Source organism: Jaculus jaculus, chromosome 12 (assembly GCF_020740685.1).
Source record: "Jaculus jaculus isolate mJacJac1 chromosome 12, mJacJac1.mat.Y.cur, whole genome shotgun sequence".
Lineage (NCBI taxonomy): Eukaryota > Metazoa > Chordata > Mammalia > Rodentia > Dipodidae > Jaculus > Jaculus jaculus.
Window position 1 is genome coordinate 112,054,344 of NC_059113.1, and position 27,903 is coordinate 112,082,246.

At 38.4% G+C, this 27,903-nt stretch overlaps 1 protein-coding gene across 6 annotated transcripts in view; it reads right to left on the reverse strand.

Moving 5' to 3' along the window:
* The window catches only part of Plch1 (phospholipase C eta 1), a 173,902-nt gene that overhangs the window by 142,910 nt on the left and 3,089 nt on the right, over window positions 1-27,903 (reverse strand). For all 6 annotated transcript variants that reach the window (XM_045131687.1, XM_045131690.1, XM_045131689.1 and 3 more), the window contains exon 2: window positions 8,046-8,164. In XM_045131687.1, the coding sequence (XP_044987622.1) occupies window positions 8,046-8,124 (79 nt within the window). In that variant the 5' untranslated portion in view covers window positions 8,125-8,164. The remainder of the gene's footprint in view (window positions 1-8,045; window positions 8,165-27,903) is intronic.

A 27,903-nucleotide genomic window follows, 5' to 3' on the forward strand; every position in this document is an offset into this window, starting at 1 on the left:
GGAAATCTGAGAGTGAGGGTAAAAAGAAATCTACTAGGCAAGGCTGCTTCTAGAACTAGTTCTATTATAGATTATAAAAGTTAAACACCGCAAATAAATTTTCTCCTGTAAGACCTGTTTTATTGACAGTTTTATAAAAGCATATAAACTATATTGAACATAATCCCCTCCTATTACCTTTCCTGTCCTTATCTCTGTTCCCCTTGCACCAAACCTCTTCTTATTCCCAGTTAGTCCCTCTTCTAATTCAATGTATCATTTTTTTTTTGCACATGCATGTGTGTATGCGTATGAGAGAGTGTGTTTAGGGTTAACTGTATATCTTTTATTTAATCCTTCATTTCAACTTTTCCTTGAAAAGTTTTCAATGTACTGAGCCTCTCAAAGAGCCTAGATGGAATCTTTCTGGGCACCTTTATGTCCTAAGTATCTCTTCAGTCAGGTAAATTGAAAATTTATGCTATCAGAAATCCTTAAAACTATTGCTATATTTTAGGACAGAATTATAACACTAACTGTCTTTGATCCTCTTAATCTTTATGATTTAATATGCCTAATTCCTTTCACAAGTAATTTTTGAATGTGAAAAGTAACCATTTCATAGCTTAAGTGTTATACTGCCCCCTTGTGTATCTTTTATGGTAGCATACAACATATAATTGTAAATCTCAAAAGTACTTCAAAGGAATCTAAGAGGTTAGAACTAGAAATAACTTCAAAAGCCATCAAGCCCAACATGTTTATTTCACAGAGGAGATGATTGCATTCCTGGAGATCAGTATAATTGTTCAAGTTCATACACTATTATATAGTAAAAGAGCAAAGACTCTTGAATAAAACTCAGACCTCTCAAGTTAGGGATGTAGTTCAGTAGTAATAATTGCCTAGAACTCACATTTCTCAGAGTGCTTATTTCTCCATTACAGTGGACTAACAGCCCAGAAGGCCAGAAACAAAAACAAAAACAAAAAAGAAAAATGGTACAGATTTAGAGTCTGGAAAATCAGGACTTGAGTATCAGATCACCACTTCAAAACCTCCCCAAGTATGATAGTTAAGGTGTTGTCAACTTGATCTGTTTAGTAATCCACAGGCTGCTTATAGGAAGGATCAACTAAAGGAGGAGGTCTTTCTCCCAGGGTGAGCCCTTCCCCCAGAGTGGGCGGCCCTGCTCAGAGAGGGACTTGATATAAGGAAGCTCTGGGTAGAATAGTTCCCTTTTTCCTTCCTTCCTTCCACTTGGCTGCCGGAGCTGCTCCCTACCTTCTAGCATGGATTGAAGACCAGTGCAGACTAAAGACCAGCATCAACTGAAGACCCGCGTGGATCGAAACCCAGCGGCTCCTCAGGAAGCCTCCAGGCTTTCCGGCACCATCTGCAGTGCCGGGTCAGGACTGCTGAGGCATCTGGCCACGTGGACTGAGCAGCTACCAGGTTCGGTGATTCTCGGGCCTGCAACTGCTATTGGACTACTGTAAGCTAATCCAATAAATTCCCTTTTTAAAATAATTCATTCTAGCAATTCGGTTCCTCTAGAGAAGCCTGACTAATACACCAAGTACAAATGACTTAGGGTTAAAGGCACTTGCTTGCAAAGCCTGACAGTCTGAGTGCAATTCCCCAGTGTCACATAAAAATGGGTGCACACAGTAGTGCATACTTCTGGAGTTTGTTTGCAGTAAGCCCTGGCACACCTATTCAGTATCTCTTTCATAAATAAATATAAAACTCTATAATTTTGATAATTTTGATTATTTTGTGATGTGGTATATATCAATATAGTCACAAGATAAATAGCATCAGATTTTTTTCATCTCTTGGCACCTATGAAGAGAGCAGCTATAAATTTTACCACTGGACCCAGGAGGGTGGTGCAAGCCTTTAATCCCAGCAATCGGGAGGCAGAGGTAGGAGGAGTCCCATGAGTTCGAGGCCACCCTGAGACTATGTAGTGAATTCCAGGTCAGCCTGGGCCAGAATGAGACTGTACCCCAGAAAAAAAATACCACTGTGTTTACATATCCATTTTATTAATTTTAATATATAAAAAGTTTTTAAAGATATTTTTAATTTTTATTTATTTATGAGAGAGAGAGAGAGAATGAATATGGGTTTTCCGAAGCCCCTACCCCAACAAACAAACTCCATATATATGTGCATCTGGCTTATGTCCTTCGCTCCATCCCCATATATAAAAGTTTTGCTGTCCAGATCATGTAACTGTATCTTAACATTATAAGGAACTATTAAGAGTTTTTGCAATCTGATAGTGTCTGTGTATTATCAGTTCTATCTATGTATTCTCTCCTTTGTTCATACAATAATTTGTAGTTCATGAATGTCTATCTAACTTTTTAAATATTTATCTATTTATTTATGAGAGAGAGAGAAGCAGATAGAGATAGGGAGAGAAAGAGAGAGAAAAAGGGAGAGAATGGGCATGCCAGGGCATCTAGCCATTGCAAATAAATTCCAGATACGTGTACCACCATATGCATCTGGCTTACACGGGTACTGGGGAATTGAACCTAGGTCCTTAGGCTTCACAGGCAAGTGCCTTATGTGCTAAGCCATATCTCCAGCCCCTACCTAACTTTTGAAAGAAAAATATGCTGAGTATAGAATCCGTTATTCATTTCTGGGGTTTCTCTCTCATTTGAAAGGTTGAATTCAGCTAATGAGGTACTTTATTATTTTATAACATGGTATCTCACACACACACACACATATATCTCAGAATCCAGTAAGCATCACCTCTTTTTACTTTCTGCCACACACATTCACCTCATTTCCTATGCACAACTTTAACTTCATAATGATATGCTTAGCTCTGCAGGTTGGTGCACTCCTTTAATCACAGCACTCTGGAGGCAGAGGTAGAAAGATCACTATGAGTTCAAGGCCAAAGTGAGGTGACATAGTGAATTTCAGGTCAGCCTGGACTAGACCGAGATCCTACTTCTGTTGGGCTCTGAAAGGCCCAGGCATGAGGCCTAGTGGAACTTCCTGAGCCTAGCTAAAGTTTGGCATCCTGTCTCTGGCCAGCTAGGACTCACCAAGACACCTAATGGTTTCTGGCCTGCCACTTCCGCGTATTAATTGTAATTACCATTTCAATACTTAAAGTTTACTATTGGCCCTTACCTCTTCCCCCATCCTAAAATCCCCGCCTTTGTCCCCAACATGACATAGGCAACTGCTCAGAGTAATAAAACGAGTTGTTTCTGTGAGTTCCTGCATTGAAAAGACTCCCCACTCAGTATGGTTTTTCTCAGGTGGCCAGGAGAGGTTTCTGAGTCGTCTGACACTCATCATCCTTCTCAACCCCTAGGGAGGAACCAGCAGGCCTGGTCCTTCCCTTGGCACTACCTACCTGACCAGGAAGGAGCCCCGCATACCTCATCAAACAAAAAAATAAAGATAAAAATGATATGCTTGGCTCCACACTTTATCTACCACATGATTTCAAATTTAACACAAATATTTGCTTGAAGGACAAAAGATAGAATAAGCTGAATAGGTTTGTGACTGTAAAGTTATTATATTTAGAAACTTGCATGACTTAAAAAATCCAAGATTAGCATTTATAACTAATAACTAATCAAAATGACAGAAATGGATAACAAAAAAATCAATACATATCACATGATGTTTATAAATGGAAACCATGTGAGAAGAAGCAATTTTCTGTGGAACTATGCAGGTGGACACATGACAATACAGTCATCAAAACCAACAGAAATTATAAAATAATATTACTGTATATTCTATTTCATCTTTGACAAAAGTCAAGAATATCCTGAAAACTGCATTGTCATTGGAGAATGACAAATGAGATAAACAAATATACATGAAATGACCATGTTGTCATTTGTGCTTTTTACTATATTATGAAACTCTTAATTGTGTACAAACTTAATTACCACTTAAGGTGGTAATTTTCTCACAAATTTATGAATAGTAATTTCAGAAAAACTCTTCATTTTGTAAAAACTTTGTAGGTATTTATAATCTAGTCACCAACTGTAGTTCAAAACAAACTGACAATGTGGGGATAAATTTTGAATGTCAGTGTATTGTTGGGGTTATCAGCATACCCTTATATTTACTTCAATGCATCTCTCCAAAAAAAATCTTTCTTATTCAATTGAAAAATCATATTTCATGGAATAATTATGAATTTTGAGACTAGAAATTATAGAATGTTCCTAGACTAACTTCCAGTGTCAGAAATGCAAATAAGGGCTTGGAGAGATGACTTAGTGGTAAAGTGCTTGCCTGCAAAGCCTAAGGACCCATGTTCAATACACCAGATCTTATGTTAGCCATATGCACAAAGGTGAGGCAAGTTCAAGGTCACACATGCCCATGAGGTAGTGCAAGTATCTTGAGTTTGATTTCAGTGCCTAGAGGCCCTGGTGTACCCATTCTCTCTCTCTCTCTATTTCTCTCTCTCATCACAAATATATAAATGGAATAAAAAGTCTTTAAAAAATAAATGGTGGTAGTTACATGTTATGAATAGCTAATGATCCACTAAGAGCAGTACATTAATAAGTACATCATCATCTCAATTTTCATTAAATTGATGTTAACAGATACTATTGTGGAGATTTTAGTGAATTAATATCAAATATTTATTTTTGGTATTCCACACTATATGTTATATGAAGAATGTATGGCAGGAGAGATTGCTCAGCGGTTAAGACACTTGCCTGCAAATCCGAAGGACTCAGGTTACATTCCCCAGTACCCATATAAACCAGATTCATTAGGTGTCACATGTGTCTGCAGTTTGTTTGCAGTGGCTAGAGACCCTAACGTGCTCATTCTCTCTTTCTCTCTGTCTCGGTCTCTGTCTCTCTCTCCCTCTCTCTCACTATACCTCTTTCTCTCTCTCAAATACATTAATAAATAATCTTTAAAAAGAAAAAAAATAAAGTATTCATAAAAATGCTGTAAGCATAGCGGGGCGAGGTGGTGCACTCCTTTAATCTTAGTAGTCATTCGGGAGGCAGAGGTAGGAGGATCAGTGTGAGTTCCAGGTCAGCCTGGGCTAAAGTGAGACCCAACCTTGAAAATACAAAAAAAAAAAAAATGTTGTAAGCAAACCCAATGAAGGAATGTTAAGAGTAAATGCCCAGCATGTGAACAAAGTTGACAGTCTTTTTTCCAAAATGTTGCATATTCATCTTATAGTCAGCTTTAAATAAAATATAAATGAATAGTACAAAAATAAAACTCTGAGATGGAGAGATGGTTCAGTGGCTAAAGGCACTATGCCTGGAGTTGGTTTGTAGTGGCAGAAGGTTTTGGTGCACACATACTCACTCTCTGTTTCTCTCTCTCAAATAAATCAGTGAAAATATATTTTTAAAAAATTTAACATAGCCAGGCATGGTGGCACACACCTTTAATCCCAGCACTTGGGAGGCAGAGAGGTAGGAGGATCGCCGTGAGTTCGAGGCCACCCTAACACTCCATCATGAATTCCAGGTCAGCCTGGGCTAGAGTGAGACCCTACCTCGAAAACCAGAAGAAAAATAAATTAATAACCCTCCCCAAGCTTCAGTTCCATCCACACAATAGAATATACCGCAAAGAATTTGAAAAGATTCAATAGACTAATGTTCACCAAACTCTATCCATAAAGTGCTTGTTATGGTTAACTTTCATTCATTGTCAACCTGACTGGGTTAGAATCATCTAGGAGGAACCCCTGAACATGCCTGTGAAGGTCTTTCTTTCCAAAGAGGTTTAACTGAGCAAGGATGACACCCTGAATGTGGATACAGCTATCCTGTGGGCTGAGGTCACACACTGAATAAAAAGAAGAAAAAAGCAGGGAGCTGAACATGAATATTCATCTTTCTCTGCTTCCTGAACACATGTACAAATCTGATTAGTCACTGCTGTCAATGCCAGAGCCACTCTTATCACCATATCTTGTACCCTTAAATTGTGAGCTCAAATAAACCCTTCTGTCCTTAAGGAATAAGAAAAGTAATACAAATCTATAATATAGTAATATACTACTTGGAATATAACAATAAAATATATTAAAGTTGTTTTCTTTGTTCATTGTAATTGCCTTTTGGTTCTCTGAATAAATGCATTAAAAATAAAGAAAACAAGGTTGGAGAGATTGCATAGTGGTTAAAGTCCTTGCCTGTGAAGCCTAAGGATTCATGTTCAACTCTCCAGATCCTATGTAAGCCAGACATACAAAGGTGAAGCAAGTGCAAGGTTGCACATATCTATTAGGTGGTGCAAGCATCTGGAGTTCTATTGCAGTGGCTGAGGCCCTGGTGTACCAATTCACCCCCACCAAATAAATAAATAGCTAATTTAAAATAAAGAAAATAACCTTGAGGGCTAGAGATATGGCTCAGCAGTTCAAAGCACTTGCTTGTAAAGCCCAACATCCTAGGATGGATTCCCCAGTACCCACGTAAAGCTGGCCTCTTCCTTTCCCTCCCTTCCTCTATGTCCTTAAAAGTAAATAAATTTTTTAAAAGAAAATAATATTGAATGTAAGGTATTTAAATCTGAAGGTTTTTGAAACTTATATAAAATAAAGTTCAGAAAAAAGAAATCAGCCAGGCGTGGTGGTGCACGCCTTTAATCCCAGCACTCGGGAGGCAGAGGTAGGAGGATCGCTGAGAGTTCAAGGCCACCCTGAGACTACATAGTGAATTCCAGGTCAGCCTGAACCAGAGTGAGATCCTACTCTGAAAAACCAAAAAAAAAAAAGAAATCAAACTAGTGCTTTTAGCTCTTACATTTCTTTTATTAGCATATTAAATCTTTGTAAGCATAAATGAAGTTAGCTTGGTATGGTGACAAACCAGCTGCTTAGGAGGCTGAGGAGGGAAGGTCACAAGACCTCAGCGCCAACTCAAGGCAACACAGTGAAATGCCATCTCTACAAAAAAAGTTCTAACAGAAAATACCACTTGACTTGAGTGGAGAGAAGAAACAATAAATAGGATACTCAATAAGTTCAGGAAAAGCAAAACAGAACTTCACTTCCACAGTGATAGGTCCTAATTCCCATGTCTCCCCTGATAAAAGTTCTTCACCACTGCAATTTAAAAAAAAAAAAATCATTAGTAAGGCATGATGGCATAAATGCCTTTAATTCCAGTACTTCGGAGGCAGTTTCCTCAAAAAGTAGCCTGAGACTACTTCGTGAATTCCAGATCAGCTTGGGCTAGAGTGAGACCCTACCTCAAACAACCAAAAATAAACAAATAAATCACAGGCAGGAATTTTTGCTTTGATGTGGCATATATTTTATGTCAACTTGAGCAGTCATTTTATTTCTGCTTCCCTTTTTTACCAATGTAATAAAGTCACCTTCTGCCAGGAAAGCTTTATAGCCAGGTGATACAGGAATCTTGCGAAAAAATATTCCATACATTCCAAAGAGCTAACTAGGCATGTGAATTACATTTGTTATCAAGGACCTAATTTAAAGCAATAATACACATTAAGTCTATCACCAAATTGAGGAAGAAATCCAACCATTGATTGTTGAAGACATTTTCTGTTTTTGTGTTGCCTGATATACAGGTAAATCTTTAAAGCCCCCAAATAGCAGTATATTGTACATTTCTTTTTAACCAGTGACTAGAACAGGTGACCACCAGCAACATCCTTTAACATTTGAATTTGGAAGGCACCCACCATCTTGGTAATAAGCACTGAATGAGTATACACAAACATTTCCTCAACACTTCCTTTGGGTCTACCCAAAATAGTTACAAATATTAGAAAGGAATGTTGTCAGAGTCAACAAGGGCACTGGTATACAGAAAGGCCTGAAGGTAGAAAATAATAACACCATTGTGGTTTTTGTGATGACTCCCTATTGCTAACAACTATGGATCATGAGCACACTGGAACTTTGTGGGTAATTAGCCATAAACAAGTTAACTCAGCTCTTTGTTCAATCTAACAGAATGCTAAAATAAAAGCACTGTAAAAAAAAAACAAAAAACAAAATGAAAGCTCCAACAATATAAATACAGTAGATAACTCACCATGAAACACACTGTTGTCCACCAGAAAATGCCGGCGGTACTGCACACAGCTTCTTTTCTCCAAGTTCCAGTAACTCATTGTCAGAGGATTTCTGGCACAGCATCAAAACCAAATTGCCCTGCCAAGGGAAATAGAATAAGACAAAAATGAAGAAAATGACAGCCACACGCTCACACTGGTTGTAGAATGCCATTAGTTGCTTAGCACTAGGGGGCTACAACTTGGACCTGGACTCCTTCAGTTCCTAAGAAACCCCCACAAGTCTTCCTGAGGCTAGAATGTTTTGTTTTGTTTTTTATTTATTTTTATTTTACTTATTTGAGAGCAACAGACAGCGAGAGAAAGAGGCAGAGAGAGAGAGAGAAAGAGAGAGAGAGAGGGAGGGAGTGAGGAAGAGAGGGAGAGAATGGGTGCGCCAGGGCCTCCAGCCACTGCAAACGAACTCCAGACGCGTGCGCCCCCTTGTGCATCTGGCTAACGTGGGTCCTGGGGAATCGAGCCTCGAACCAGGGTCCTTAGGCTTCACAGGCAAGCGCTTAACCGCTAAACCATCTCTCCAGCCCTGGAATGTTTCTTAACACACCAAAACTGTAACTTTTTCAATCATCACCTTTCAGGGCTCACTTACTACTGATTCCTGAGAAAATAAATCTACCATCAAGCAAGTTCCAAAACTGGTTTATGACCCAGACCTCATTTGCATTAACCAGGATCCAAACCAGTTGATGCTAGTAATGTTCCAGAAAATTTCACTAGCAGGTGAGGAAACTATCAGCTCCAACTCCTGAATTTTGTTTTGGTACCATCCTAGTGGACAAGCAGCAACTCATGAAAATGTTAGAAACTATTAAAATGTCCATGAGGCCACAGGTATACCTTATGGAGTTTTTAAAAGGCTTGCTTGTCTCTTTTTTGTTTTACAGGTATGTATTTAAGGTTATTAGCCCCCTGGGTCAGCCCAGGCTGAACTTAGTGGTTTAACTAGTGCTAGACCAGCCCTCTGGCTTAGTTGTACCTGCGAAGACTTCCCCCTCCCCAGGCACAAAGCAATACAATGCTAACAGAACATGAAAAGCAGAGATCTGAGCTGATAAATTAAAGCCCAAAAGCTGATGTACATAATCCTAACCCCCTTTGTTCTAAATGGTTTAGCTAGAGCAACTTTTCAAAATTCCTACCTCCTTTCTACTCACACAATCAAGCTATGCAAAACCATGCAAAGCTGGCAAGGAGTAAAGCCCACAGGAGTGAAATTATTTGTCATCTGTCCTACTTATTACACCTATCTATTATTTTATAAAAGTACCCCAGATGAAGTCAATGGATTGCTGGAAAAAAAAATAGCGTTTTCAGTTTGGTCTACTTGTTACTGAGACCACTGGTGGAGCTCCTGAAGCTTCTGTGAGTTTCTCCTTAGCTCCCATTCTAAACCATCCCCAAAGGGGATCATACCTAACTCCATCTTGTCCCTTCTCCTCAGGCTCAATACTTGCCTAGACTCCTTCCCCTTCTTATCTCATCCCTACATAAGTCTACTTAATTCTACTCCTTAAGGGGTAGTCCGCGTAGAACCACTACAAAATATAGAAAAAATTTGACTATATAAACAACCTCACCTCTGCCTGCTCCCTAACCAATACTTCCTGTTATAAAGACAGCTTTAAGCCAGGTGTGGTGACACACGCCTTTAGTCTCAGCACTCTGGAGGCAAAGATAGGAGAATCACCATGAGTTCAAGGCCACACTGAGACTACATAGCTAATTCCAGGTCAGTCTAGGTTAGAGTGAGACCCTACCACAAAAAAACAAAATAAATCAATTAATTAATTTAATTTAATATAAAGACAGCTTTAGAGATGTCTTCTTAAAAATTAAAAAGTATTGATACTTATATAAATAATGCAGCTGGGGCAGAAAGTCTGCTCAGTAATAGAGCACATAGCATTCATACCCAGTTTTCCTTATTAGGTTGATGCGATGGTTTCATGTGTGACATTTTACCCTCTCTGCTCATAGTCAATCCAACAAAGAAGACAGCAGAATCTTAAGGTGAAATAATGTGTAGTTGTTTATAGTTAGAAAAACACTTGTACATACATGGTTCTCATCTACCCTCCCCTGCCTCTTAGTCTTATGAGAAAGGTATTATTATCTCTTTGCATCACATCAAAGAAGAGAAGATGTTAGACAGATGGATTTGCCCATGTTGCTAAGAAAAGGCAAAATTAATACTTACAATCAATACCTTCAGATTCCAAATCCACAATTCTAGCCATGATAGCTATAATGAATTACATATATGGTGGTTGCAAAGTATGTCCTACAGCCAGTAAGTCTCAACTTTACTATATATTAAAATCATCTGGGAATCACTTTGAACTTCAAGCCACACCTGTCCAGTTACATCAAAATCTCTGTCAATTCTCTGGGAACATAGACTGGGGCTAGCTTGATAGTAGAACACTTGCCTGGAAATTTGTGAGGCCTTGGGCTCCATCTCCAACATAAAAAGAGGAAAAGAATAGAGAAAAGAAGGGAGGAGGGGAGGAAAATAGAAAGGGAAGAAAGGGAGAGACGAATAGAACAGAATCAGAAACAGAGACACAGAGTCACAAAGAACTGTTATCTTCAGGGCCATAGTAGAGGAGATGCTCATGACCTATTCTAGACCACTAAGTTAGAAAGACACAATATGTGTATGAGAAAAGAAATTTATTTTTCTGTTCAACTTGAAGTTGTATAGATGTGAGCCTCAGAAACTAGAGCTTTTGGCTACCATATTTCAATGCAAAGGAAAAATTTACATGTGATTGGATATGGACCAGAGAGAAATCCAGTCCTATTGATACCAAGTCATACATTAAGCTAGCTCTATCCCTAAACCTTTTTGTTAAATGAACTGCTATCTACCTTGTATGCTTTACTTAGTTTTGTTTAAGCCACAGGGAGTGGCATTTTCTACCATCCACAACCAGAGGTATAGATAACCCACCTGGCAATAATGAGCTATTTTGCTTTCAACTCTTGTGTCACAAATGACCTTGAACAAGTTTGTTTTTATTTTGATTTTTCCAGGTAGGATCTTGCTGACCTGGAGTCTCAGGCTGACCTCAAACTCACTTTGATCCTCCTACCTCAGCCTCCCCAGTACTGGGATTAAAGGCATACACCACTACGCCCAGCTTGAACAAGTTTTTAACTGGATCTGAGTTCAAAACTATCATTACTATGGACTCTTTCTCTAACTTACATGCAAATCAAAAAATTGAATGCAAGAAACCACATATGAGAGGGTAGATGCAGTGTTTACTTTTCGGTATCTGGGTTACCTCACTTGGTACATTATTTTCCAGATCCATTCATTTTTCTATGAATTTCATAATTGCATGTTTCTTCTTTTTCACAGATGGTAGTGACTACTGGAGAGACTCAAAACTCATCAAGATGCTAAGAAGAAACTATAGTTAAACACTCAGCATTAAGTGAAATATCCTGATCACAATCACCAAAAGTCAGGGAACAATGCAAAAGAGGTGACAGAACAAAAAATTTAAGAGCCAGAAAGGTGGGGAGGAGTGATTTGGAATGTTGTATCCTGACAAGGTGGCTATTACATTCTCGTCCTCACAGTGGCTGTCATAATGTTCACTATCTTGAGGGTATCAACATTTTGTCATGGATGCTGGATGAAGGCAAAAAAAAAAAAAAAAAAGACATTAAAATGGTAGAGGGCTTGTAGAGGGCCTTGCGAGTGGTAGAAGACCATTCAGTGAAATTTTTCCTTGAATATTTAATGAAATTTGCTAATAAAAAAACATGTACTTGGGAGGCAGAGGTAGGAGGAGCAACTTGAGTTTGAGACCACCCTTAGACAACACAGTGAATGATGTCAGCCTGGGCTACAGTGAGACCCAAGCTCAAACAAACAATTTTAAATCTAAAACAATCTTTGCCTAGACTTTTCCTTTGTGGAGATATATTTAACTACTGGGTTCCTTTATTTAAAAAGTATAGCATAAGGAGCCAGGCATGGTGGCACACACCTTTAATCCCAGCACTTGGGAGGCAGAGGTAGGTGGATCGTCCTGAGTTTCGAGGCCACCCTGAGGTTACATAGTGAATTCCAGATCAACCTGGGTTAGGGTGAGACCTTACCCCAAAAAACCAAAAAAAAAAAAATAGCATAAATGAGGTAATTGAGGCTCAGAAAGACAAATGCTGCCTGCTTTCTATCATATGGGGATTCTAGTTTCTACTTTCCAAATATGTGTATTTAGGTAGGAACAAGTGTGAGTAAAGTCCATGAAATTAAGAAGGGGCTGATAATGCATAAAAAATAATTAATAGATAGACACATCAAAATAGACACATCATCTTAATCCCAGCACTCGGAAGGCAGAGGAAGAGGGGGATCACCTTGAGTTCAAGGCCACCCTGAGATTACATAGTGAATTCTAGGCCAGCTTAGGCTGGAGCAAGACCCTACCTACTTTCAAAACAAAACAAAGCAAACAAACAACAAGAAAAAGAAAACCTTAAAGTCATTAAGAAATTGCTTATTCTAGAGCCAAATATGAATGAACATGGCCCAGAAACATGGATTTAGATGACCTCCAATATCATATTCCATCATGTTAAAAAATTCATGAATTTTTTTATAGTAATAGAACAAAGAAAGTCATAAATCACAATACATTTTAAACACATTGGTCAAGCCAGCAGATAGGTGGATGATAGTCAAGTGAGGAAATCCCTCCTATAAGCCACAAATATTATCTAATGAATATTCTCAGCTTTTGGATTGTCGGAAGCTAGAGGTCTGTTTGTACATTCCAAAGGGTTTACTTTACCTAACTGACACAAGATACGAGGTTAGACAGAGTTGGGGAATGAGTGATTACTTAAGAGGCTAAGATAGCCCAAGATAACTTGGCTTTCGACTTACAGCATTCAAACTTCCCACAATCACTAAATTTTAATCAGTCTTGAATGCTTTATGCAGGTGTGGCCTCTTTCCAGCAACAAAGGTTCTATTCACAGTATCATGTAGAAAAAGAAAGAGGCTTTAAGGGGCCCGGAAAGATGGCTCAGCCATTAAAGAGGCTATAAGTATGAACATGGGGAGAGTAATAGAACACTCAAGGTATGAAAGTTGAAGCTGGGCATGGTGGCACACACTTTGAATCCTAGCACTTATGAAGCTAAAGTTGGAGGATTGCTGTGAGTTCAAGACCAGCCTAGACCTACAGAGGGAGTTCCAAGTCAGCCTAGGCTAGAATGAGACCCTACCTCAGGAAAAAAGGAGAAAGAAAAAGGAAAAGCGTAGAGATATGAAAGTTGAGAAGGAATATTGGCAGTGAAAAGGAATAGATGTGTGTGGGCGGGGGGGACAGGGAAAAGGAGAACAAGAATCAAACAAAACTGATTATATATATAAATGCCATAAGGAAACATGTTACTCTGTAAGCAAATTAGAAATATACTTTTTATAAGTATTTTCTTTATTTATTTGAGAGAAAGAATTGGCACACCAGGGCCTCCACCTACTGAAAATTAACTCCAGAACCATGTGCCACCTTGTGTACAGGGGAATTGAACCCGGGTCCTTAAGCATCACTGGCAAACACCTTAACTGCTAAGCCATCTCTCCAGCCCTGAAATATACTTTTCAAGTGATGGTTTAGCTAAATATTTTAAAAGCTCAGAAAAAATAAAAATACATATAAAATCATAGCAAAAATTATTTTGTACTATGTCAATATTGCTAGTTTTCTTTTAGTTTTTATCAGTCATTTATCTTTTTCCATTATCTTACTTCTGAGCTTTATGTTTTAGACATGCCTCTTCTCTTCTTAGCTTTCTTGGTTTTTCTCTATATTATTTTCTCATTTCATTTTCACTTCTGTAAGCTAAAATGTTATCTTTTACTTTATTTCTATTTATTGCTAAATTTTAGTGGTTGCCTTAAAAGTTTTAACATATTTTATCAAAGTCTAAATTATACAGACAAGGTCTCCTCTAGCTCAGGATGGCCTTAAGTTCACTATGCTGAGGATGACTTTGAACTTGTGACCCCGTTTTCACCTCTTCAGTGATTGGATTACAGATATGCACTGTCGTGCCTAGTTTATGCAAAGCTGATGATTGAACTCAGGACTTTGTGAATTCTAAGCAGGAGCTCTACCCACTTACCAACATCCCCATCCCCAATAATTGGTATCTTAAACTTCCCAACTACCCCAGAATCTTAGGACATACTAATTTTATGAGCTTTTAAACTTATATCACTATTTTTTAATGAAGATATCATTATTATTTTTTATAAAGTCAGAATGTGCTTTCACTCACAAAGTTTAACTCTCCAGTTTTCTCTGATCCCTTTCCTTTTGGGTATAATTTTCTTCTCCTTGGAATATATCCTTTCTCAGTGCAGCTCTATTGGAATAAACTCTTGTTTTTTAATAAGCTTGGATTGTTCTATTTTGTCCTTTTTTCAGATATTTTTATGGAAATAGAATCCTATGATAGCGACTAATTTTTCTTAGTGCAGTTTCCTGTCTGCTGACTTTTGTTGTTGCATACTCATGATAACTGATCATGCCTTTGAAGAGAAGCTGCTTCATATTTAACTCTGTATATGATCATGTTCTCTTCATTTTTCTGCTCTGCAATTTAAGTATATTTTATCTATTTTTTCCTTTACTTATCCTGACTTCAGGAATATGTGATGATTTCTTACCATTCCTTGAAATGTCAGCCATTATTTCTCTCTCTCTTTTTTTTTTTTTTTGTTCTGTTTTTCCTGGGGTTTTGTTGTTATTGTTTTTACATCTTTTCTGCTTTTTTGTTTTTAAATTTTTATTTATAAATATAAAATTTTATATACATAAGCATTACCTCTTTAAATGTTGTCTTTGCTTGCTTTCTATCTCTTCTTATTCTGAATTAAAGTTCTTTGGCTAATTCCCTGTTCAGCTAGGTTTCTCTGTTAAGAAAACCCACTGAGTTGTTATATTTTCCTTATTTTAGGTTTCATTTGGTTTTTTTTTCTTTATAATTTCTTGTCCTCAGCTAGAATTTTTGGGGGGACATGTGTATTTTTCTAAGAAGTGTTTACTTGGCTTCTAATTTCATTGATGAGAATGCTATTGTATAATAAGCGTTTTCCAAAAGAGGCAGAAAAAAAAGAAATGTCTTCTGCCAGGTACAAATTTTCAGGACCAAATAAGCCAGTGAATTTGCTCAGCACCACTGTTATTTTGTTATTCCTTTTGTTTGATACAGGGCCTTATTATGTAGCCTGCCTGGCCTGGTACTAACTATGTAGTCCACACTGGTCTTAAATTCATGGAAGTCCTCCTGCTGCAGCCTTTCAAGGGCTGAAATTATACTCATGTGCCACCACAAATTGGAAAGAAAATAACTTTCTCATGTTTCATCCCACCTTGTGTCTCCTGAAATCATGAAAACTAATGTTGAAATAACTGTCAAACTGTCAAATGTCTTTAAGATAAGATCCACTTTCATTGTTTAACTGACCCCTCTTTACCTAGCTTTTGGCCTGAGTTTTTATTAATTTCTTATTGGAGCATTGCACCTAAGAAAATGATCTTTTTATTTCATGGAGCACTATATAAAATTACTTCACTGTGAGTGTTATGAGAAACAGAACCAAACTCTCAGAATACTCACTCAAGGCCTTAGAGAATATAGTTTGACAGTCAAATCAGGACCTGATGCATCTCTAAAACATATTAACTTAGGACCTGCTACTTGGTAACAACTACTAATATGCTTTAGAACTTCCTGTGCTAAGTATCATTGTAAGCAATTTGCAATTATTATTTTATATAATCCTTCTATTATCCCAAGGACAAAGTATCACAGATAGAAGAACAAATATAGAGATTAAAATTTACCAACAGCTATCAAGTGATAGTCCTAGGCTTCAAAACCTGGGAAATATAACTCCAAAGATTAGTCTTAAGATCTGTGTGACTCCACTACCCAGCAGATAATGGACAAAAAGAAGGAAAGAGAAAGACCAGAAAGGAAAGTCCTGCTAAACATGGCTTCTGGCAGAGTGAGCAGGAACATCCAGAGCCCTCAGCAGGACTTCTTGCCTCCTTGTATTCACATCTATATTAGCAATCCTCATTACTAAAAAAAAAAAAAAATCCCCTCAGCTGGGCATAATGGCTCATGCCTATAATGCCCACACTTGTGAGTCTGAGAATAAGAGGATCACTATGTTTGAGGCCAGCCTGGGCTAAGTGGAACACTGTCAATAAAAATAAAAGCATAAATATATCCGGTTTGGACCTTAAAAGTTAGCACACAGTACAGGTGGTACATTAAAATTACACTGAAAAAAATAACACACAAGACATTTATTTTTTGCAATTCTTATTTCATCTACTTATGTGTGGTTGTGACATAAAAAAAAAAAATCATTGATTTGGGCTGGAGAAATAGCTTAGCATTTAAGGCACTTGCCTGTGAAGCCTACAGACCCAGCTTCAACTCCCCAAAATCCACATAAGCCAGATGCACGAGGTGATACATGTGCACAAGTGGCACAAGCACACAAGGAGGCACATACCTCTGGAGTTCATTTGCAGTGGCTAAGGCCCTAGCGTGCCAATTCTCTCTCACACACACACACGCTCAAAAAAAAAAAATCCTTGATTCATACTAATTGTGCCTAAACAAATAATTTAAACTTATTAACTATTAGAAATGAACTTCAGTCTATCTTTGCTACCAACTTCTGCATATGTAATGACACATAAAATTTAGTCTCAGAAAGAGCACTCCTCTCAGAGGACAGATCCTCAAATGACTCAGCTCCTCCTGCCCTCTCTTCTATTCCACACCAGCAAGAAAAAGAAGTTTATCATTAGGAAGGTGTTAGATCCTCATCTCTGCCTGTTTCCCTACTCTTCCATACTGCAGTAAGGGGTTTAGCTACAAGAAAGTGTCTAGCTCAAATAAACCTCCAACCTGCCAAACATTGCCTCTCTTTCTTCCAAATAACACAGCAGGGTACATGAGGGATGCACTTTTTTCTATTTGTCACCCAAAATTGAAGTCTTTCAGGAACCCATGTAATATAAAAGGCTATAGCTACTCCCAATCAATTTATTAATCAAATATCTCACTTGTATATGCTTAGCCCTATAATGCCAGCACTTGATGAAGCTGAGAAGACTAAAAACATGGCACTGATATGGATTCATCTGCTCTTCTGAAAGTAGAAAGTAAACAGGAACAGCCAAAGGAATACTGTAGGTACTGAGTGAGGGCGTGTGGTGGAGAGGGCAATGTTTGTTGAAACATAGTCCCAGTTCTAAAGAAGCTACTGGTATATATAAGAGAACAGCAAGCAAATATAAAAAATATATCACATCAAAGGGCATATCAGAGTTTCTTTAAAAAAAAAAAGTAATCAAAGCAATCAGAAAAGAATTCCTGGAAGATGGGAGATTATAATCAAACATCAAAGGATACATTAAAAAGAGGAAAGAAAAGAATTATAGTAATTAAGATATTTCAAATAAAAATTAATGTTGTAAAAACTATTCTCGGTTATCAAGAAAAAAGAAATCTTAGACCACTTTCTGTTGTTATGGGCTGGAGAGATGGCTTGGAGATGGCAATTCCTGCCAGCCCTGGTTCAACTCCCCAGTACCCACATAAAGCCAGATGCACAAAGTGGCACAGGCATCTCAAGTTCCTTTATAGTAGAGCCCAATCTCCCTCTCCCTCTCTCTCTCTCTCTCTCTCTCTCTCTCTCTCTCTCTCTCTCTTGTGCGCATGCACGTGCACTCAGCTTGCAAATAAATTAAAATTAAGAATAAAAGTTCAAAAATTGGGTATGGTAATACCTGCCTACAATCCCAGAATTTGGAGGAGTGGGTGAGAGTAGAATCAGGAGGATTAGGAATCCAATGCTAATCTTACTGCATGGCTCAAGGATGGCAAGCTACCCTTTCTCAAAAGAAAGGGGGAGGGGCTAGAGAGATGGCTTAGTGGTTAAGGTGCATGCCTGTGAAGCCTAAGGACACAGGTTCGATTCTACAGGTCCCACGTAAGCCAGATGCACGTGGTGACTCATGCATCTGGAGTTCATTTGCAGTGGCTAGAGGCTCTGGCATGCCCATTCTCACTTTCTCTATCTTCTCTCTCTCTCTCTAATAAATAAATAAATAATAAAATATTTTTAAAAAAGAGTAAAGGTTTATTTTGGTAAAGTTTCTGGAAACTAAGAAATTTAAAAACATGGCATTGATATGGGTTCATCTGATTTTCTCAAAGTAGAAAGCAAACAAGATCAGGCAAAGGAACAAAACAGGGAGGGTGGTACTGGTCTAGTCCCACTAGAGCAAGAACTTAGTCTCCCCCCCTTCAAAAGAAAGGCATTATTCTCTTAATGATATAATTGAATCTTAAAAGCTTGTCTCCCAACTCTACCACAAGGTCAATCAAATTTTAGTATGGGTTCTGGTATAGACAAACCAATTCAAACCATATCAAACACCAAGGTACATTATTAGTAGGCTTGTTAAATACATTGTACTACAATTAAGAACATATAAAGATATTAGCAGACTAGAAGTGTAGTTTAATAGTCTTGCCTATCATGTGCAAATCCTTGTGTTTAATCTCCAGCACAGCACAAAGAAAAAAAAATGATAAGAAAATGGCAAAAATATGTAGTCAGCTCCATGTTGCTGGAACAAACATCCAACCAGCTACAGTTTATGGGAGCAAGGGATTTATTTCACGCTTAAGGATCCAGGGGAAGTTCCATCAATGGTGAAAAAATGGCTTGAGAGATGACTCCACAGTTAAGGTACTTGCCTATAATGTTTAACATCCTGGATTCAATTCCTCACTACCCACATAAAGCCAAAGTGATGCATGTTTGCAGCATCTAGAGGCCCTGGCAGATGCATATTCTCTTTCTCTCTCTCTTGCCCTCCCTCCCTCTCTCCTTGCAAATAAATTAGTAAAATAGTTTTTTTAATATTTTATGTGTTTATTAATAGTGAGAGAGACAAATATAGAAAGAAAAACAATGGTCATGCCAGGGTCTCCAGCCACTGTAAAAGAACACCAGACTCATGTGCTACCTTGTTCATCTGGCTTATGTGGGTACTGGGGAATTGAACCTGAGTCCTGAGGCTTCACCAACAACAACTTAATCACTGAGCCATCTCCACAGCCCCAGTAAAGTACTTCTTTTAGACATATGAAAAGCCTCCTTTTTCAGATAATTGCACATCCAGAAGCCATAGACTGTTACTAGAAAACTTTTCACTGCCAGGGATGGGATACCTTCCAGTGAGTAGTTGGCCAGGGAGGTCCATGTTGCCTCCAAAACATTACAGGCTATTGCCAAGGCCCTTGGTTTCCCACAAGAAACATATGGCAAGACTGTATTGCTGAAGACTCTACATACCTGGGAGGCAAGGTCACTGAGAAATCAAGCTGGGGCTGAGCTAAAAACCTCCTCCCTATAGACCAGCCAACTAAAAGTTGGAAGAAGCTGCACTGTATGAAGCCCTATGGAGACAGAAGTCATCAGCAGTGAAAACAGTGGACACTGGAAGAAGCCTGAAGTTTTGCCAGACAGGCCAAATGATCAAACATGTGCAATAGTGGCATGTCTGTTCTGGGGGAAACCAGTTGCTCTTTAATTGGACTTGAGGCCTGCTCTATGGGAGGGAATACATGACTGGTACTGTAAACCTAATCAAAGCTTATGAAAGGGCTGGAGGGATGGCTTAGCAGTTAAAGCATTTGTCTGCAACACCAAAGGACCCAGGTTTGATTCCCCAGGACCCACATTAGTCAGATACACAAGGGGATGCATGTGTCTGGCATTCGTCTGCAGTGGCTGGAGGTGTTCGCGTACCCATTCTCTCCCCCACTTTCTCTGTCAAATAAATAAATAATTTTTTTAAATAGCCTATGGCAAGGGAGGTCAAGAGCCTTAGGGGTATAAAGACTGCTCTTGTCTGGTTAAATGTATATATTATGTTCACCAAACTGCCCTGTAAGCACTACACTTAATGTTCATATTCATATACTAATGCTATTCTCACTTTTGGTTAGAGAAGCTTCTGTTTTCAGATGGTGGTGACCACAGGACTGCCCCAAAAGGCAAAATAGTGCTGAGAAGAAGTGACGGAAGGGTGTCCAGCACTGAAACATGTCTATCACATCCTCCAAGCCTCAGGGGTCCACTGTGGAAGAGGTGGTGGAAAGAATGTAGTGCTACGATTCCTTGCAATGCAATGTCCAGACAGAAACTGGCCTTGATATCCACAACCTCACAGTGCCTAGCAATACTTTCACAAGACCCTCATAACAGGAGAAAAAGATGATGACATCAAGTAAAAGAGAGACTAATAGAGAGAGGGAAGGGGTATTATGGGTAGTGAAGTTGTGAAGGGGAAAGTGGGAGTGGGGAGAGAATTATCATAGTTTATCATCTGTAACTATAGTAGTTGTCAATAAAAAGTTACACATAAAAAAAAAAAAAGAATTAAGGTCTGGAAAGATGGCTCAGCACTTAAGATTCTTGCCTGCAAAGCATAAGGACCTGGATTTGACTCCACAGTATACAGATAAAGTCAGATGCACAAGGTGATGCCTGTGTCTGGAGTTGTCTGCAGTAGCTAGAGGCCCTGGTATGCTCATTCTTTCCCTCCTTGTCTCTCTCTCTCCCTGTCTCTCTTTGCCTCTTTCACTCTCACACACTCTCAAATAAATAATAAATAAATAAATAAATAAAAGTTTTAAAACTGAAGAAGCGGAGAAAAAATAGAAGCTAGTAAATATATCCATTGTACATTAAGCTGATTTATTCAAACTTACAAGTTCTTGATTTTTTTTTTCAGACATATATGCAACCTGTTTGAAGCTGATGAAAGGTATTACAAAAAGCCCTAATGAAACAAATAGAGAAATAAAGTTAAGTAATATTTCAGAGTCCTCAAATAAAATTCATAATGTGGATTTTGGAGCTTTTTTCTTTAATAATAAAAATTGTTTAATTTAAAGATACAGCAAATCAAGACTTGCAATGTAGGTCAGTGGTAGAGTGTATGCTTAATATGTGCAAAGTTTTGGATTCAATCTTTAACACCTCCAAGCAATAATAATAATAATAATAAAGGGCTTGAGGAGGTAGTTCAGTGATAGAGCACTTGACTAGCATGTGCAAGGCTCTAGGTTTTATTTCTAGCACTGTAAAAAATAAAAATTTTGGATTATTGGTTAAAGGTGCTTATTGCAAAGCCTGTCTACCCATGTTCAGTTCCTTATCCACCCATGTAATGCTGGACTAATGTTTGTTTCCAGCAGCAAGATATCCTGGCACACTCATACACCACACACACACACACACACACACACACACACACAGTCGTAAATAAAATTAAAAGACATAGAACTACTTACTGTCATTGACATATATGTTTTCAACTATTACATCCTTTTGAAGTTTCTTCCCCTTGAGTAATTAATATTTTCATTCTAAAATCATGGAAACTGGAGGTAAGACATGATATTATAATGGCTAGACTTCGATTCACTGTCACTCCACTATTTCATAAGAATTTTGTTCCAATTCATGGAAGAATAGAGATTTCTTGGCCACCCAATAAAACATCGAGCAGGACCTGAGGAGATAAATGCCCCAGTGAGCTTCACCCTGGCCCCAGCTGAAACCACCGAGGAATTGGGGAAATGAATAAGAGTGCTGCTTTCTCAGTGAACCTTTTATAAGCACAAGGGTGAAGGAGATAGACACAGAAGACACTCAACACCTACTAAAGCAGAGATCCAGAGGCTCCTAAGAGCCCATCACTGAAGTAGACTTAAAATGCACCAAACATGGCTCAGGGAATTTTGTAGAATAGGGGACAGAAAGATTTTTAGAGCCTCAAGCTGGACATTATGCACAGAGACATTGCCTCTCCCCATAATTAACTGCTGTCCCCACAATGCATGACCCACAATCCCCATGGGGTTGACCTGCATCCCCAAAAGAGAAGGGTCTCTTTGGAAAAGAGACAGGGATGAGGGAGATGATGGCATCATCATGTATTGTTTACAAATGAAGTATGTTCATATCTAATAAAAAAGAGCTGTAAAAAAAAAAGGGGGGTGTGGTATATGCCTATAATCTCAGCAGAGGTAAGAGGATCTGTTAGTTCAAGGCCAGCCTGGAATTACATAGTGAGTTCCAAGTCAGCCTGGGCTAAAGTGAGACCATACCTCAAGAAAACAAAACATTTAAAATAAAAAAAGACAGATCTGGTGGCACACGCCTTTAACCCCAGCACTCAGGAGGCAGAGGTAGAAGGATCGCCATGAGTTTGAGGCCACCCTGAGACTACATAGTGAATTCCAGGTCAGCCTGGACTTATAAAATAAAATAAAAAAAAAAAAAACTCATGTAGGAATACAGTAAAAATATTCATAGTAGTGTTATATACATCCCAAGAATTTATAGTTACACTAGTTATAAAAGTTACTGGATATAGGGGCTGGACATATGGCTCAGAAGTTAAAGGCTCTTGCTTGCAAAGCCTGACAGTCTGATTTCAATTTCCCAGTACCCACCTAAAGCCAGATGCACAAAATGGTACATGCATCTGGAGTTCATTTATAGTGATCATCCCTCTTTCCCTCTCTCTCGTCTTGAAAATAAATTAAAAAATAAAATAGTTAATGAATATGGCTAGGCATAGTGATGTATGCCTGTAATGCTTATAATATCAGTACTCAAAAGGTTGAGACAAAAGGATTGCCACAAGTTTGAGGCCAGCCTGGACTACATTTCGAATAACAAGCTATCTAGGACTACATTCCCTATCTCATAAAACCAAAAAGCTAAATGTGAACTTTGATGAAACTATCCAACAGTAAGAATTGTTTCTTTTTTTTTTCAGTTAATACTACTTACCTGTCTCCTACTTCTAACACTATTGAACTACAAGGCAGTTACTTTCATTTTATTTTTGAAAGCCAAAAATATTTTTTAAATATTTTTATTTATTTACAAGCAGAGAGAGACAGAAGAGAGACAGACAGACAGAATAGGTGGGCCAGGGCCTCCAGCTGCTGCAAATGAACTCCAGATACATGCACAACTTAGTGCATCTAGCTTTATGTGAGTACTGAGCAATCAAACACAGATCAATAGGCCTTGCAGGCAAGTGCCTTAACCACTGAACCATCTATCTAACCCCTTTTTATTTTTAATTTTATTTAATAGTTTGAAAGTTTCAAAATTCAAGTCATACAAAGGTATATAGTGAACAGCCCTAACCCTAACCTCTGGCCTCTATCCCTCAGCACCCACTTGTGTTTCCTTTTAGCAATACTCTATGTGCATATAAAATATATTTTCTCTCAACCTCTTTTTTTTTCTTCAAATAGTTGTATAGAACAATTCACCTTTAAATTTAAATAAAAATCAAAGAACATCTCGAGAATCCCAACTCCTTATCTGAATACATTACCTTTTTCTGTAAACAAATCTGTTTTTGTTTTTCTTTTTCAAGAGAGAGTTTCACTCTCTAGTCAAGGCTGACCTGGAATTCACTATGTAGTCTCAGAATGGCCTCAAACTCACAGTGATCCTCCTACCTCTGCCTCACAGATACTGGGACTAATAAACAAGTCTCTTTTGAAAACATTAACTTTCTTTTCAATAGGTTGGATGTCACGGAAAGTTAAGAAATTACTAGTTTTCAAAAAGAAAGCATAATGTCTAGAAAGCAAAAATGCATACAATTTTACCAGTAAATAATTCACTTAACTTCTGTTCCAAGATTCTGGTCCCTGAAACCTCTGTGATCTTCCAAGTTCCTACCAGGGATAAATTTGTAGAGGTTTAATTATCACTATTAATGAAGATCTTCTGAGGTCCAGAGGTACCCTTCTCTAAATTGAAGAGTGTGGGAAAAGGGAAATGGGAAGTTAAATTTGAATATTAGATTTCTGTAGACTGGAAACAAGGAAGTGGAAATAAGTGAAACAGTGAGTGCCTCTCATTGGTTAATCAGTAACTCACATACACTAGCACTGAACTAGACCTTTCACCCTTCCAGCGCAATTTAACGACTGTGCCTGGGTACCTGAATGGCCAGACTAGTCAGTAAGTTCCTGGCTAAATTCAGAAGAACCAGCCATAGAGAAAAGCACTATAGAATGAGCCACAAAATACAACTCAAGCCTGTAATCCCAGCACTGGGGAGATGGAGGCAGGAGGATCAGAAATTCAAAGTTATCCTTGGTTACATAGCAAGTTTGAGGCCCACTTGGGCTCAAAAATATAAAAAAGTAGGGGGCAAAAAGATGGCTTAGTGGCTAAAGCACTTGTCAGCAAAGCCAAAGGACTCGGGTTCTATTCCCCCGTACCCATGTAAAGCCAGATGCCCACGGTGGTGCATACAACTGGAGTTCATTTGCAGTGACTAGAGGCACTGGTGCACCCATTCTTTCTCTATCTGCCTCTTTCTCTCTCAAATAAATAAATAAAATAATTTTAAAATATAAATAAGTAAATATTTTTTTAAAAAAAGAAAGAAAGAAAAAGAAGGAATTCCCAGAGGCCTGTGCAGTGACTGAAGCAGGGTCTACGTTCATTTGTGTTCAAATGTGTGATGTGCTACTAAGAACATCAGATTATACCTGAGACAAATTCATATTCCCACCCAGCCACCAATGGGCTGTGTGGATATGGGTATTCCTAAGCCCCAGTTTCCACTTGGGTAAATCTGGTTCAAAATACTGTGGACCTGAAACCTGCCCAGTACAACCCACTTGCAAACTCCCAGTGCCCCAGCGCAGCGGTTTCAGGACTGTCAGCTTCTAGCCTGACTTTAGATATTTCCAGAAACTGTCCAAGGCAACTCTCATCCCCAGTTTGAAAATCATCGTCTGAAGATATCATCTACTTCATTCTACTCAGAGGGACCAGTCAGGTAGCTTCTGATTCAGGCAGCTAGGAGGGCTCTCAAGGCAGGAACTTTACATCACACTGTGGCCCTGCCTACTGCAGTTTGCTATGCCTACCTCAGTTGCAGGATTCAGCGTTTGTTCATCTCATCCAATCAAATATTCCCCCTCTCTCTCTCTCTCTCTCTTTCTCTCTCTCTATTTATCTCAATATTTATCTCTATTTCTATCTTGAGCCTAAGCCAACTGGCTGACACACCTGACGCAGGTGCGCCAATCTCTTCAGGAGCGCTGTCTCCAAATACTTTACTCCAGCTTACAACTCCACACCTGAGTGTCCCTTGCTGGTAAGACTATGTTCTCCCCCACTCTGGATGCCAGAGTGAGAAGACATAGTTCTTGGTTACTATTTTTATGACCTGTTACTTTCTTTGGAAACAAACTCCTTTTAGAAAAATTGTTTTGCACATTTTTTTTCCAGGGCGCATGTTTGTTCTCCCACATGGGCTCCCAAGACCCCCAAGGTGAATTTTCCCTCTCTCCAGCCACTTTCCTTTCCCTTCTTCAGCCCTGGAACCCTTCCTTTCCATCTTAGTCCCAGAATTTTTTAAATAAAATGTGTTAGTTTTAAAACCATTCTTCTCGCAGGGCATGTTGGTACACGCCTTTAATTCTAGCACTCATGGAGGATCACTGTGAGTTTGAGGCTAGCCTGAGACTACACAGTGAATTCCAGGTCATCCTGGTCTACAGCAAGATCCTATCTCAAAATAAATAAATAAATGAAATAATTCTTCTCAATCTGGTTTATCCAATTCTTTGGTTAGATTATAGACATGAACTCCCTGTCTGAGGTTCAAGGATTATTCCTGAACCCCAGGTCCCTATAACACAACCAGTAAGACTTACAATATTATTTCAAAAAACTAAGCAGGCAAAGTTTACATATGATTAAAGCCAAAATCCAAGTTCTGGCTGAGATTGCAAAGAGTGGACATTAAAATGGCAAAGGGTCCTCCCAGACCTACCACAAGATGACAATACAGAAAGTGGCACTTTGATGTAGAAAGACCTCGAAGAAGAGATCCTAAACACCACTCACTTCTAAATAGTAAACAGTTTATAAACAAAGCCTTGAAGGTTTTTATGGAACTGGACCCAAATTTATAACCTGCCAATCTCCATTTAGGAAGTGAAGCTTCTCCACTCACAATAACCTGATCAGAAACATTTCTACCCAACTACATTTTGCATAAAGTAACAAATTTGAAAATAAAACCAACTCAGTGTTCTTTATAAATTTAGTCTTGCATTTCTAAGTGACATGATATAACAAAAGGGAAACAGACAAACCTGGGTTCAGATTCTAAGTCACTTCTCTATTCATGAACATCTTAAGAAAGAAAATAATATTGTTGAGACTCATCAGTAACACTGAATAACTCTAATCCTTTTGATTATTGTGAGTTGTAAAGAGACATAGGAAATATCTCATCATTTTCTTCTAGAACTTTTTAAAATATTTACTAGACAAGAAACTGCCAGAAATCCCCCCTTCTGTTGTGCCAAAATTCCTTAATCCAAAGTATATATAGGACTAAAGAACTCTTATATATCCAAAATATTTTTTCATGGTGGTAACCAAATATATTGTCAGAACATAAACTCTCAGTTCCACTCACGATTGGGTAATTGCTGATGTTACACCACTTTGTATCTATAATTATACCAATTTCATATGAATGTAAATAAGATTAAAACCAGTAACTTTGCAGTTTCATCCCAGCTCTGCCACTTACTAGCTGTGAGACTTTAAGATAATCACTTAGTAACCTTAATTCCTGGCTTAATTTATATAAGTATAGTAGAGTCATCTTTTTCTGCTCTACAATGACTTCAAGGAATGGGCTATTAGTGCATCCAAACTGTAGAGTTGGTAAGAACACTTTTAACTTTGCCATAAAAGTTTTCTTGGTTATTTCTTCCATGTCCATCCTGTTCTCTTCTACTTTGAAGTGCATAAGACAGAAACTTTGATGATGATAACATAAAGCTGTGTAAACTTCTTCAAGAGTTTCTTAAAATGCACTTCTAATTTGGTACCCACTGTCATAGCAATACTGGATTTCTCCCCAAACAAAAATGGTTACGGGTGTCAAAGGCATGTGAGTGAGTGTGCACTGAACTGTGTCTAAATGATTTTCCTTGTGACCAAAGCAGCCTGTTATAAGCCGCTGCTAGTGAGAAGACAGAACATGCTTACCAAGAGGAAGAGGCACTGTTCAAAGAAATGAGTTCTGCACCACTTGGTCCACATTTCACAGCTGAGTCTGATTTTCCTACACAAAGAGCAATAACCAAATGGGAGATGCTCTTCAGCAAATTTCTCTAATTATATAACCTTCATTAAACTGAGGAGGTGGTGAAGAACAAAAAAAATAAAAATGAGGAAGTAAAAGCAAAGTCTCCCTAACCTTCTAAGTCCTAGGAATGATGAAAGAAAAGATTTTTCAACCCCACTCCATAGGTTGCTAGAGGTTTCTCATGGCTGTAATGGATTTCAAGTCTAAACTCAGTGAAAATATCTATAAATTATTCTAGATTAAAAGTTAAACATATTTATATGTTCAATTTTTCTTTCATCCTTCTATAATTCTGTGCCCTCCTCTCTTCCTTAGAAAAATAATAGTCATGATCTTTCAAGCATGCAGCCCAACACTATTCTTGGAAGGGAGCTGGCAGGAGGTTCTTTATGTCATGAAACACAGAGCCAGAACAAAGGATTACTGATTCGCTCACCTAAGAAACCTGAGAAGAAGGTTTCTGGATTTCTCTCAAACTCAGCACTGCCCTTTCCAAGACTACAAGTTGTAGGGT